Source organism: Palaemon carinicauda, chromosome 10 (genome assembly GCF_036898095.1).
Source record: "Palaemon carinicauda isolate YSFRI2023 chromosome 10, ASM3689809v2, whole genome shotgun sequence".
Classification (NCBI taxonomy): domain Eukaryota; kingdom Metazoa; phylum Arthropoda; class Malacostraca; order Decapoda; family Palaemonidae; genus Palaemon; species Palaemon carinicauda.
The window spans coordinates 138296542-138310364 of record NC_090734.1 but is presented as its reverse complement, the minus strand read 5'-3'; the positions used below and the strand labels follow the sequence as shown (position 1 = coordinate 138310364).

At 40.2% G+C, this 13823-nt stretch overlaps 1 protein-coding gene across 2 annotated transcripts in view; it reads right to left on the bottom strand.

The window, feature by feature from the left end:
• dx (deltex) overlaps positions 1-13823 on the bottom strand; it is an 81421-nt gene that overhangs the window by 23156 nt on the left and 44442 nt on the right. For both annotated transcript variants that reach the window (XM_068381984.1, XM_068381985.1), the window contains exons 10-12: positions 10198-10417; positions 9757-9990; positions 4572-4686 (exon numbers count right to left, since the gene is read on the bottom strand). In XM_068381984.1, coding sequence (XP_068238085.1) covers positions 4572-4686; positions 9757-9990; positions 10198-10417 — 569 coding nt within the window. The remainder of the gene's footprint in view (positions 1-4571; positions 4687-9756; positions 9991-10197; positions 10418-13823) is intronic.

Here is a 13823-nt window from a genome sequence, read left to right as displayed (position 1 = left end):
CATATGAAGCCGCAAGTTCACCAGACCCATCCCGAATTGCCTTGTCCATGCTAGACATGATCAGCATGGCCGAGTCCTTATCTGAAGGGGAAGTCTTCCTGCTTAAGGCTCCCAAACACCAATCGAGGAAGTTGAATATCTCGAAGGCACGAAAGACTCCCTTCAACATATGATCAAGATCTGAAAAGGACCAGCAGATCTTCGAACGTCTCATAGCCAACCTGCGGGGAGAGTCAACCAGACTTGAGAAGTCGGCCTGGGCAGAGGCAGGAACCCCCAAGCCAGGTTCCTCTCCCGTGGCATACCAGACGCTCGACTTAGAAGCCAGCTTGGGAGGAGGAAACACAAAAGAGGTCCTTCCCAGTTGCTTCTTGGAATGCAACCAGTCCCCCATAACCCTCAAAGCTCTCCTAGATGATCTGGCGAGAACAAGCTTGGTGAAGGCAGGCGCAGCAGACTGCATGCCCAGAGCAAACTCGGAGGGAGGAGAACGAGGGGTTGCAGACACAAAGTGTTCAGGATACAAATCCCTGAACAAAGCAAGGACTTTGCGAAAGTCTAAGGAGGGTGGCGAAGACTTTTGTCCTTCAACATCAGAGTGAGGATCATCCAGATGAGCAGCTTCATCATCCGATACATCATCATCCGAAAGTTGAGTTGTGAGAGGCAAAGGCAGAGCAGCAAGCTGAATGGCTGAATCCTGCAGAACGGGTGCATGCGTACCTGCGGATCCATCATCATGCCTCTGCTGGACAGTCTGCGAGCTGGCAACAACAAAAGCAGAGGGCTGGTGTGTGGGAGGGTCTGCGGTGGGCTGAGGAGCATGCGGTATGGTATGCAGAGCATGCTGTAAGGTATGCGGCTCATGCTGCATGGTATGCGGAGCATGCTGTAAGGTCTGCAGAGCATGCTGCATGGGCTGAGGAGAATGCCGCATAGTGCTGGAACCCGGCAACTCCTGATGCGGCAGCTCACGCATGTTAGCAGATGGTGCAGCAAGAACATGCGTCTGGCAGTGAGGACTGCGCATCGGTGGAGGAGCTCTCACAGATGGGGTGTGGGAGCAGGCAGCCGCAGTATCTGCTGAGCGCACAACCTCTGCGGGTTGTAGGTTAACAGGAGAGGTGTTAACCTTCTCGGCATGATACTCCTGCATAAATGCCGCAAGCTGAGACTGCATAGTCTGCAGCATGGACCACTTAGGGTCTACTGTGGTTGGAGCAACAACAGGCGGAGCAGAGGCCTGTTGAGGGACCACTCTACCTCTCTTGGGAGGTGTGCAGTCATCAGATGACTGCGGCGAGTCCGAACTGACCCAGTGGCTACACCTGGGCCGTTGGACTAGCTCGGAAGGGACCTTACGTTTGAGCGGTCGTGAGACCTTGGTCCACCGTTTCCTCCTGGAAACCTCTTCCACAGACGAGGAATGTAAGGGCTCATTCGTCTGTAAGTGGATGGGACGATCCTTAGCAGATACGTCCGCAACCACTGAGGATACATCCGTGCGCCGATCAAGGCCTGCCGAACCCTTTGGTCCTTCGACATTGCTTCTCCCCTGGGCTTGGGAGCTTGCAAGAGGTCCCGGACTGGGAGGACGACTGGCACGCACAGATGTACCCTCATGCGCAACACTGACACTGACACTATGCACATCACTAGCACTAACACTTCCCACTGCACTCTTCGCTTTAAGCTCTCTGACATCTGCCAAGAGCTGATTGCGGTCACTAACCAACGACTCCACCTTCTCAGCCTGAATGGCACGCAACATATCAGCCATTCCAGGCTGAGCACTCGTAGCAGGTTCGGGAGTCACCACCACAGGGGAAGGAAAAGGTTGAGGGGCATGGGGAGAGGAAAAATCCACAGAGCGAGAAGAACTCCTCCTATCTCTCTCCTTCTCTAACCTACGTGCATATCTGAGGAATTCATTAAAATCGAATTCCGAAAGCCCAGCACATTCCCCACATCGATCTTCCAATTGACAGGATTTTCCCCTACAATTGGAACATACGGTGTGAGGATCTATAGAGGCCTTCGGAAGACGCCTAGTACAAGTCCTAACACTACACTGCCTGTATTTAGGAACTTGGGAATGGTCAGACATCTTGAATTTAGAGGTAGTCAAGGGGGAATTCCAAAATTAAGCAAAGATCGTTAACCAATGAATCAAATTAATTCCAAAAGCTTGCTAAGCTAAGGATAAAGCTTCCTGAACAGCGAAGGTTAAACTTCAGAGCAAATACATCACCAAATCGTGAACAAAAGACTCCAAAATCAACAGCGTATCCATTTAGGTCTTGCCGGCGGCACGACAGAGGAAAAATTGAGGTCTTGTTGACAAGAAGTACTTGAGTACCTGACCACAGATGGCGCTGTTGAGCACACCCCCACCTGGATAGCGATCGCTGGCGTATCCCGACCGTAGATTTCTGTCGGGCAACGGAGTTGACAGCTACATGATCATCGGGTAAGATTAATATTGAAAAAATGTATTTATTAATAAATTATTACAATGGAAAGTTTGAGGACTACCAACTTTGTTAAGGGACATATGCTCCAAAGATGTCATAATAATAAAATAAACAATAAAAATTTCACTTATAGGATAGTTACTTGAAACATTTAATTTTCACACTGCCTCAACTACATCAATGAATTAAATCAAGCTTGTTACCAATAAAAAAAACCCACAGCTCAAAATAAACACTAAACATTTAAGTCAAGATAAGGACCTCCAATGATGTTCAAATCACTGGTCATAGATGATATAGCTTGGTCACTACCTTATATTCTTTTATGTATACAGCATTCTGCTATGCCTACATAAGCCAAAAAAAAAAAAACCATAAATGAGCACTTATACTCCCTCTATGAATTAAAATAAAATAATGCTAAATCTACTGTAAACTGTGACAGAAGCTAGATTAAGTGGAAGGCAGGGATAGCCTTCCTGAGGGATAGGTCTCTGTGCTGGATAACCCCATCTTTTGCATTACAATGACCATCTCCATCAATCCTTGTCTCTAGACAGAGTACATAAATTTTTGGCAAATTTAGATAATCCTCAATTTCTTTTAAAGTTACTCCCATTATTCATATAACTTTAGCTTCAAGAGCACGTCGGTGAGCTTGAAGCATTACAGAGAACAGTTTATCACCATCATTCCTAACCGTTTGCTTAATCTGACTCCGGGTGTTCTGTCTTTAGTCAAAAATTGGAAGCCTCTTCACAGGGGAATCTTCATTATATTACAGCCCTAAGACCAGGAGATAGTAACCTCTGTCCGGTGTCAACATTGTAAATATATCTGCAGAAATCCACGTCTTCAGAAGGTAGCGTGCTTTAAAATAACCAGGCCAGCAAGGCCTTTGCGACATGGGCTATCCCTATTCCAGTGAACACACTCATTAAGAGACCTGATCCTCTCAAATCCAACCAGTGTAACATGCAAGAGTGGTACTCGGCTAGTTCGTGAGTGTCAGTCTTGTTAGTTCTCCTTCACAACTATACACACTTGATTGAGTTGTTTGATTGGTTGTTGATGGTTGTGTTTTAAAGTGCACAAGTCTAGTCCTTATTTCTCCTTGGAGACTGCATAGCACATTAACCCCCCCAAAAAAAGAAAAAATTTATTTAGATATAGGAAAAACCTATTTTTGGAGAAGTACTATGCTGTCCCAAAGACCCTCCCTCCTCCCTAGCCTATTCTAGGGATGATAGACATTGGACATTTGATTCTCTCTTGGATTATGGATGATGGCAGCTTGGTGAAAGTTGGTGCTCCAGTACCATTGTCTCCAGAATTAGTATTGGATCTTCGTAATGACGCGTCATCAGTTGCCTGAGAATTTCAGCATTGGAGATGCTGTGACGAGTTTAACAGTGGCTGAAGTCATGCGTCTCCCTTAAATACACTGAGTCCGTGCTTTGCAGGTTAAAACACTGGCCCCTAGAGTAGAGCAGGGAAGACAATATCCTTTTGGTGGTAATTTATGTCATATTGGATTCCCTGTTCTAGCCATTTACATTAATGTCCTTGGGAGACCACACACCTCCTAACAATGCGGGTCTGCTCCATCACAACACAAAACCACAAGACACAGGCACGAAGGGAAAGGATAAGGAAAACACTTGGGGAAGCACAAGGGAATTACGCGAACACAAGGGAAAGCACAGAGATACCACGCGGGAACCACGTGGGACACACGAGTCGGGGACACAAAGGGTCGCAAGAGAATGGAGAGCAGCGGGATGGTATCACGACGCGACCAGAGAACTTACTGACGAGCGAGACCCAAGCTCACGCCGACCTAGCTCAGGACTACCCTCAGGGCACGTTCTCCTTACGCCTAAGTTAGTCCCCACAGAAAACGGAAGTAGGGTAGACTACACAAAACTCTGGTCGGTTGAGAGGAGATTCCAGGTACCTCCTAAGAAAGTAGTTCGAGGTAAGTCTCTGTGTTGGAACAAGTATTATTTAACTGCTGAGCCCCACTTTTACACTTGTCCATTTGATTGAACTTTTTTCTAAAAAAAAAAAAAAAAAACATGTAAAATAACACAATACCTGAGGACCGATCTTCATCATCGGAAAATCCTGAACTCTCCTGAAAATTGCACATGCAGATAGAGCAGGTCTCATCAGGTGGCTGCAAGATACTTTTAGTATACTTCCGCATTAACTGTGGAAAGGAAATACAGAAACATTTAGTCACTTGTACAACTAATTTTCAACTGGAACAATCTTTAGTTGAAAGATTGTCCCAAGATATGCAGTACAATGGTAATTACTGAACATATTTACAATTTACATTATATCATTACACAAGGTAATAAACGTGAATAAAATCCAATGGTAGACGCTAACACAATATTTAAATTTTGTCATCTCTCAAAAGTTTGTTTGATTTTTATGGGAAAATACAAATAGAATTTAAGGTTGTTTCTGAAGGGAATAATTCTTTAAATTCATTACAAAAACTAAAGATCAGAGTAAATTCAAAGTTTACAAGGTCAGTCCAAAAACTATTTATCTAATAGAGACTTGGTGGATAAGATAGCCATACGAGATAAAAGCCAAGCCTGATTTTGATTAATTTATAGTTTAAAAAAAAAAAAAGGTTAAAATTAGACGAATACCAAATTGCATGATATAGTGCAACTTAATATAAGCCTCAGAGCAGAATACTAGAGTAATAGTAGTAGTATTAAATATCAGTAAATGAAATTGTCCAACTTATGTATTTCCATTGTTATTAGTACATAAAATAAATCATATTGAATATATTCATAAAGCTTCAAATATAGTATTCCTATTTCATATTACATAGCAGAAAGCTTCAAGTTTTAAAACTTGTTTCACTTCTTGAAGCAGTCAGCTAAATTATCATACTGCATAATAGCCCTTCAACTTGATTATATACTTTGGGGTCTTAACCTCCCAATAAATGTAACAAAATCCAGTAAGAAACATGGAACCGGTAGTAAAGCCGACATGCATAGTTATAGAGAAAGGTAATTTTGAAAGGTTAATGTCCTATTTCAACATATACTTTTGACTTATTCAATTTCAGAGATCTACCTGTAAAAAGGGAATCTCTTCCAAAAATATAACTGAGCAAAATCACCATCTTACCATATATGACCAGTTGTACCTACTTACACTAACAAGATATATACCGGTATGTGAAATATGAGATAAAATACAAAATATACTACAGTACTACACATATTTCAATATTTTCATTTTAAAATAATGTAACCAATTTTCCATATAGAGTAAATAAACCCCAACTTAGGTAACTTATTGTACAACAAATATTTATACATTATAAAAGCTTCTACCAATAAAAATATTTAAAGAAATGTAGGTTTCAATTTTGCAGTCACCTGGCAAAGAGAACTAACAGCTAAAAACTATATACAGACTACACATTTTTTTTTTAGAATATTATTCTATGAAAGATCTAACACTTCAGACAGTCCGGCATGACCTTTAAACATAGTTTTTTGTTCAAAACAACACCACTGTATAAAGCCCCCTAAACTTTTAAATTTCAAACATCTTTTGGGAACACCCAAGGATACAAGCACATGACAACAAAAAACTACTACAATTCCGATCAATAAATCCACAACATGAACACTAGAATATTGAAAATTACCTCACATACAATAGTCTAAGAATTACGAACAGAAATCACAATTTTTCTCACTTTCTACAGCTCGATCTTCACTTCACTGCACAAAATCCCAACAAAAAACTATACTCCCAAAGTATTATGTAATAATGTGAACTTCCACTTGTCTAAAAATATAAATGAATAAAGTTTATATTAAGTAAAAACAATGCAGACATACACGCAAAGCAGTGGACAAAACTATAATATTTTGCATATACAGTACTGTACTATGGTATCATTTATTTTCGCTGGCATGAAAGTTCGCGCAAACGTCGAAAATTCTATGGTCGCGCGATCGTAAATTCGCATATTTTCAATTTCACCCATAGCATTTTTCCCCCAACCAAATCCTTCAACAGACCGAGTGCATAATCATCCGCTGCTACATGGATACATGTCAATTGGAGCAGTCTGTTTGGTAGTAACAAACTGACATGTCTACTATTACAGTAAAGTAGTTAATAGCAACTCACGTGTAAATGGAACCAAATAAGACGTTAGTGTCAATGGTTTTTCAAAAGCGGCAATATAATAATCATGTCCTACATGTGGTGAAAGGATTTGTTACAAACTTGCATACTAGTAGTTTATTAGTACATGTAAACATATTAATCATTCTCTTGCATGTTACCTTTTACTGATTATAAATAAAATCAAAGAAAATAAGATATTTTCATTAATTAGTGGTATATATGCTACGTTATGTCATTAGTCCTACACAGTCTTGTTAAACGAATGACAACGATAATTATTACATGTACACTTTTGAAAGAGAAATAAAAAAATAAAAGGAATACTAAATTAGTAAATACAAGCATTATCATGAATGAGGACCAATGCAATCAATTATTCAGTTTAAGCATAATAAGTCAGAGGCAAAATGCTATGCCAATATTTCAGATGTTACTTTTATAATTGCGCGGACTTAAATTCGTGCAAAATACCTTCCACGAAATAAGCAAAAATTTGTTCTGCGTGAACAAAACTTATTTTAAAGTATGTTAAAACAGTCTTTAAGAATCAAATTATATGCCAACTTGAAAATTGAGCTTAAATAATTGGCACAAAGTGGTGCAATGCAGAGATGTCTATAAAGGGATTGCCGACACTATAACATTGCACAAAAGAAAATTGGTAAGGTAGTACAGATTAAGTCAAACCAGACAGGAGTAGGGAAGTTTGTTTTGTTTCTTTTTTTTTAATGTGACAGGAATAAACTTCATTACATACCATGTAACTTACAGAACCTATTGAACAAATATTGTTTTTTAATTTATCACAGATGATATTGTTAAATCTTGTAATGAAAATACAGCCGAAATTTAGGTTGGTTTAAAAATGTAAAATTTTTCTATGTTTATTAGAAAAACTAGAGATTGAAGTAATTATCAAATCCAGTCACTGGTGTATGACTTGTGAAAGTTTAGAACAATGGTTGATTTCAATACAACTCTAATAAAAAATTTCTATAGCAAAAAAATCAATCTTTTTACAGTAATATAAACTCACCAGTTTCCATCTCCAAATCCCTCAAAATACACTAAAAAGAATAAAAAGAGCAATCTTACCTTGCTGGGCATGCACTCTAGTAAATAAGGTAGAACAAAAAGTGTAGGGATAGGGTATTATGTACTTTCTGTAATCTTACATGTTGGTATTTCAAAGACATTATATATAAATAATATCCTTTGTAAACTAAAACCCATCAAATTATATTAGCATGAGTAACTATAGAAGTTGAAATGTTTACTTGTAAAAGATGTTGTACATATACAGAGCTAGAGCACCAAGATATGTGATATTCTGAGTATGAACAGAAAGAATGAAGACTAGAGCACAAAGTTACGTAATTAGAAGTAGGATGGAAAACATGAACTAGTGAGGCTTCATTATAGAAAGATAACCTTTTTAGTAGGGTTAATAGTAACATTGAAGCGATGGATAAAATTGTATAACTAATATTTCTCTTATTAAGTGATAAATCTCTGTCTCTACTAGCTCTGCTTTAGCAGAAAAGGGCTGTGCATATACGGATGAACAAAAAGAACCAAGTGTGATTTTCTCTCTCTGTGCTGAAGCCCTACAGGGACACATCGCTAATGGTAAAAAAAACTAGTTGAACTCAGCCTCGATGGTGGAAACATCTAAAATCCATGATCCTTAATGATAACTTGAATGCTTTTTAGTATTACTCTAATAATATTGCATTAACTAATATTTGCAAGGAGTTGGCTCATAGTGAGGATATTATTTACAGGTGGCATATACTGAAGAAAAGCTCTTGAGACAAAGCGAACATTCTGGGATATTTGCCACGTACACTGATCACCAATGAGACCTCAACTCTCACTTGTTGGCTTCTAGCGTTAAACCCTGGCATATTAACTCTAATGATGGGCTAAAATAAGTTAGAGTTCCTACTTGTGGTTTAATTTTTAGAGACAAGGGCACTGGGTGCTTTCTAGAGGATGAAAAATACAGAGGTAATAAGCATTAAAGTGAGAGCTGTTAGGTCCTCGAGATTTTCCTTTGTCATCTGACATTGTGTGGATCACTTACATTTGTGACCTTAAGGTCTTGTCTTAACCTTTACCTCACCTTGATAAATTTGCTAGGTAAGCAGTTGGCTCTTCATTTCCATTGACTTAGCATCATTACCAATATCTGACTTAAGTTTCTGGTGGTGGGGCAGTAGGATAGCCAGTGGTATTAAATAATACACTACACAAGCAATATGACTTTGGTCAAACTAGCCACTAAAGCATAGGAATAGCAATTTCCCAAGGAAAACAACTTCAGAAGAATAGATAAACATTTTGTCTCTCTATCCCATAGTAAAAGAATGATAGACTATAACAAAGTGAATCATACATTTAGCTGGGTTTCCACTACCCGGAAGATACAGCTAACCATACACCCAAGGGAGCACTAGAGGCTTACAATACTCTGAGGTGGAAAAATCTTATATTATTCAACAGGGTGTTGAAACTTTTCTTTCAGTTAAGGAACAGCAAATGAACTTTGGGATAGCAAAGATGACAAGGTGTTGACTCCTAGCCCGACACACAAGGAGGTACTGATCCATATGGATGCATGCCCTGCCGGGAGAGTGCTCTTCTTTTATGGTTAGTGTCTGAGGAACCTACTGACTCCAAGGTGGTTTATGTAATCTGATTGGTTTTTGTTATCAACAAACCTAAAACATGTTAACCTTTTCAAACTATTAAATAAGAATCATGCAAAATGCAATTATCATGTAATTAATACCTCAAAAGAATTACGACTACTTTAAACAAGAATATGATTAATACAAAAAAAATATATGAAATATAAATCCCTCTTGATGCATTATTAACTACAGTACAAGTAACTAAGCCCTGAACTATTTCAACCAGAAGGTGCAATGATTTCATACCTCATTCTACAATACGTTGTCACTAGTAACATCTCATTATGTACAAAATATGTGCATTCATTGCTCTATCTCATTTATGTACAGTAACTGCTTTCTATATAAAACAATTGTTCGTAGAAGATATTGTTGACCTCTATTTCTAAAACTACCATTACCTGATCCTCTGGTCCAACTGGTGTTCTAGAGCTAAGATATGACTTTTGATTGTATGTATGCTGTTGAGCCTGATGTGAAAAGCCAATGGAGTCCCCTTCTAAAGAATTCCTACTTGCTCCATGCTGTGGATGAGAGGATGCTATAGCTCCAGTCCGTTTTCTTTTCACGCCATTCACTGGCTGGTCTGTCTCGGGACTTATAGGAGTGAAGAGGTAAGAATGTTGGCCAGAGCTCTGGGCAAAACATGAAAGTCTGAATTATAAACTAACTTATTTTAAAGAGGTGCAATTTCAAGACATTCCAAAGGAGATTAAAATTACACTTTAAATATGCAAGTCTATAATGAAACCAAAATACAAACTAAATGCCAATTAAAAATTTCACCTGCCATACCTTTTATAATTCATTAATAAAAAATAAAGTGGCAAAAGAATAAGTACCTGGTTTTGTTTTCTGGGCGAGGAGGCATTGTGACAATAGTAAGGGTGCGAATGTTGCTTGCCATTGGGAGGTGGAGAGGGAGCTCTAGGGGAAGATGAATTTCCAGCAATGCCTCTCATAACATCACATACCTCTTTATCCTCACTGAAAACGTCATCTGCCATTTCGTCGTCTGAATCAAATCTTACAAGATTTTCTACAACTGTGTCAGTATGTCGACTAAATAAAAGAAATAAAAAGCACTGTCATTATTTGCACCTAATTTTCTAGGTTATTCTAAAATTAAAGATATAGAAACAATAAATTTGATGAATAAATTATGCCTTTTATAAAATAACATTTTTCAAACCTTACTACAATACTGTATAAATCATTTCAATATAAAACTAAATTTCTCAACATGTCTAATTTAGCTACCTCAGGCCTCTAACACTGATTGCAATCCGGGTCTCGACCCTCGAGTTGCACCAAGAACACATCAATGACTCGAGGTCCCACCTGAAGATGGAGGCATGATTGCCACACCTAGTTTATTGCACTCAAGAATGAGTGCAAGAGACTCCACAAAGAAACACTCCAACTTTGGGTTACCTTCTACCATTTGTACTGGACCAAGGACCGATACCTTGAAGTAAAAGAGTATCCTGAGCCACCTCATCCCTCACATGGGATGAAGGCTCGACAGGCTGCCTTGGAGACATAACTCCTCCCCTATGAATATGAGCATTCTGTACCAAGGATAGAACAAGCAACATAATCGGAGTCTACTAAAGGACCAACTGGTTGTCACCAGGGAGAGAACTATCTCTAGCATTCATCAAGCCAGAAGCAGATGAGGAACCAAGTACCCTTCCTCTGTTAATCATGTTGAAGAATATGCCATATCCCCGTACTCATGAGCCCTGGGCCATGCCACTTCAACCACAAACCTGTGGTAGGCTACTGAGTGCAACGTCCTTAAGAGGTGTATTATTTTCAATCCCAAATACCAAAAGATCCTTAACAAGGAAGGGAGAAGCAGCACTTCCCTCTCAATGAGGAAAAGATGAAGTAGGGCACCAAAGCTCCTCCAACACCTGGCCAACTGAAAATGCACAGACCCTTATGGGGCCATGCATCTACGACTAGTCTGGCTACCAGGGTAGTTAGAGAACCCCTTGGCCAACCAGGCAACAGAAAGAGTGCGTGACTCAACACAGGGCCACACATTTTTAGCCAGCCTGACTACCCAGGTGGTCAGGCCAGCCAAGTGGGCCAACCTGGTCAATTGAAAGAGTGCTTGGATCAGCAGAGCACCAGGTCTAGGTGGCCAACCTGGCTACTGAAGTGGTCAGGCCACCCATCTACACATGGGGGTAAATGGCCCCGGCCCACCTCGCCTCAAAATGTAGCCTTCCTACACATCTTTGAAGTTGTCTTCTTAGAAGTCAGAAAAAGAATCAGAAGAGGAGGAAGAAGAAGTTGGAAGAAAGGGAAGAGCAAACTTGCATCTTTCTTTTATCAACTTCCACATCAGGCTCTGCAAGCTGAGAAGTTACAGGTCTGGTCGACCATCAACAATAACACTCCTCAAGGGTCTACAAGAAAGTACAGGGCTTCTCCAACAAGAACCACGACATTGGTGGTCACTGTTACAGTTACAGGGGAAGCAGTAAACGCTGGTACCGGCATTGGTAACAGGGGGCAGCGATCATGTGAGTCACTTGCCCCAGGGTGACAGGCAAAGGGGTAACGAGCACAGTGGCGTCAAGCACAGGGGTAACGGGCATAGAGGCGACAGGCACTGGGGTATCGGGCACAGAGGCGAAGTGCACAGGGGTGACACGTAGTTTTCACAGGTGCTGGAGCTATCTCATGCTCTTCATTGACTTCAGCATGGGCACTTTCACCAGAGCAGAAGCATTCATTGGCTTCGGAGACACTATGGGAATCACCACTGGGGTCACTGGTACTGAGATTACTACCTGTCTAGAATTACTGGCACTAGGAACAATGGGGGCCAAGTAGACTTAACTACCAGCTCCATCAAAACTGACATAGAAAGCCTACGTGTAAGACCTAAGGAAGGCTCTTCCTTACTTAGATCAAGCTCGTCATCGGAAGTCTGCATAGAAGAGTTTCCAGCATATGTTGGAGTGCAGCAATCACCTCACAATCCACCAATATTGAAAAGACTTACTGATGTACATCCATATTGTAAAGACTTACTGATGTACATCAAGTTCTCCCAGCTACTGAAGCATAATCCTCAAAAACAAGCCAGGGGCATATACACAGGAGCTTCAGAGATCAATGAACTCAGTAGGAGAGCAAAATGTTACAGTCTCTTTGGCATTTTCTTGGGCGTTGTCAAGAATGACGTCAGGGACTTAGCGTTCCTTCCTCTTCACAGAATATGTTCACCCTTTACTAAGAGAGCGCAAACTAAACTCAGCTCATCGGAATAATTGCAAATAATAATAACCCTACATAAAAGCTGAGTGAGTATAGATCTATCACCAATTTAGTCATAAACTGTTGCAGCGTCCACCCTTTCCTCCATATGCAAATTTATGCTTTGTTTCATCATTAACACGAAGCCAACATAAACCATTCAAACTAAAAAGATTGAAGAAAACCTTAGACAGCCTTGGATAAAACACATTGACGACCTGTCATTAAATACCTCGTTAACGATTTCAACAGTCATTCCGGCTCCAAAGAAGACATTCCTTACGTTAAACAACAAAACATTTGTATACATGTAGGACAAATACAAATATGATAAATTCATCTTTTTCCTAGCTATACAACATAGGGATATGTCTTCAATAGTGCTGGAATGGCCATTGAATCATTAAGAAAGACAGTTGGGTAATGACAAGTAGTGTGAGTGGGAAGCCCAGCCCACATACCTGTCACAAAAGAGTCACTCTTATTCTTAAGCCTAGAACCGAGAGGGGTCGTTGAGGTGAAAAATTTAATTCAAGGGGCTCTTCTCACAACCTCTGCTTGGAATTTTGGAAATTCAGATTACTATTGTATTTTTGAATTGGAGAACATCTATATTTCATGTTTTCGAGTTTGCTGATACAAGGACAAGGAAAAATTCCCAGTAAAACAACTTTCCCAGGTATTTGTCCCTTGCTTGGGTGTCAGATCAGACTCCTCAATCAAAATCCTCATATCGTAATAAGAGTGAGGAATAGTCTTGATTTCATACAGGAAAGACTCCCAAGAGGTCATTCCAAGGGGCCCAAGCTTAAAACACAGATGAACTAGTGAGAACACCTGGGGAACTAAAGTGGTGCATTCAAAATAAATGAAAACCTTTAAACTACAAGTCCCTCAGTATTAGCTAGAAGGCGAACAGCAGTAGCTGTTACCGCAAGCTCCCAACACTAACCAACCCCACAGGTACCGGTCAGCATGTGTGCTTCGTAACAGCATGAGGAGTAGTGTTAATGATACCCATAACAGCTAACGTATGGGGCTGGAAATTTGTCCGAGAAAGGACCTTTCACCTGCAACTAATGAAACAGCAATGCTGTCATACCAGGCTCGCAATAGCTAACTGATCCCGGAGGTACCAGTCGATGATTAAGCTTCATATCAGAATAAGGAAGTAATGTGAGCGATATCCCTA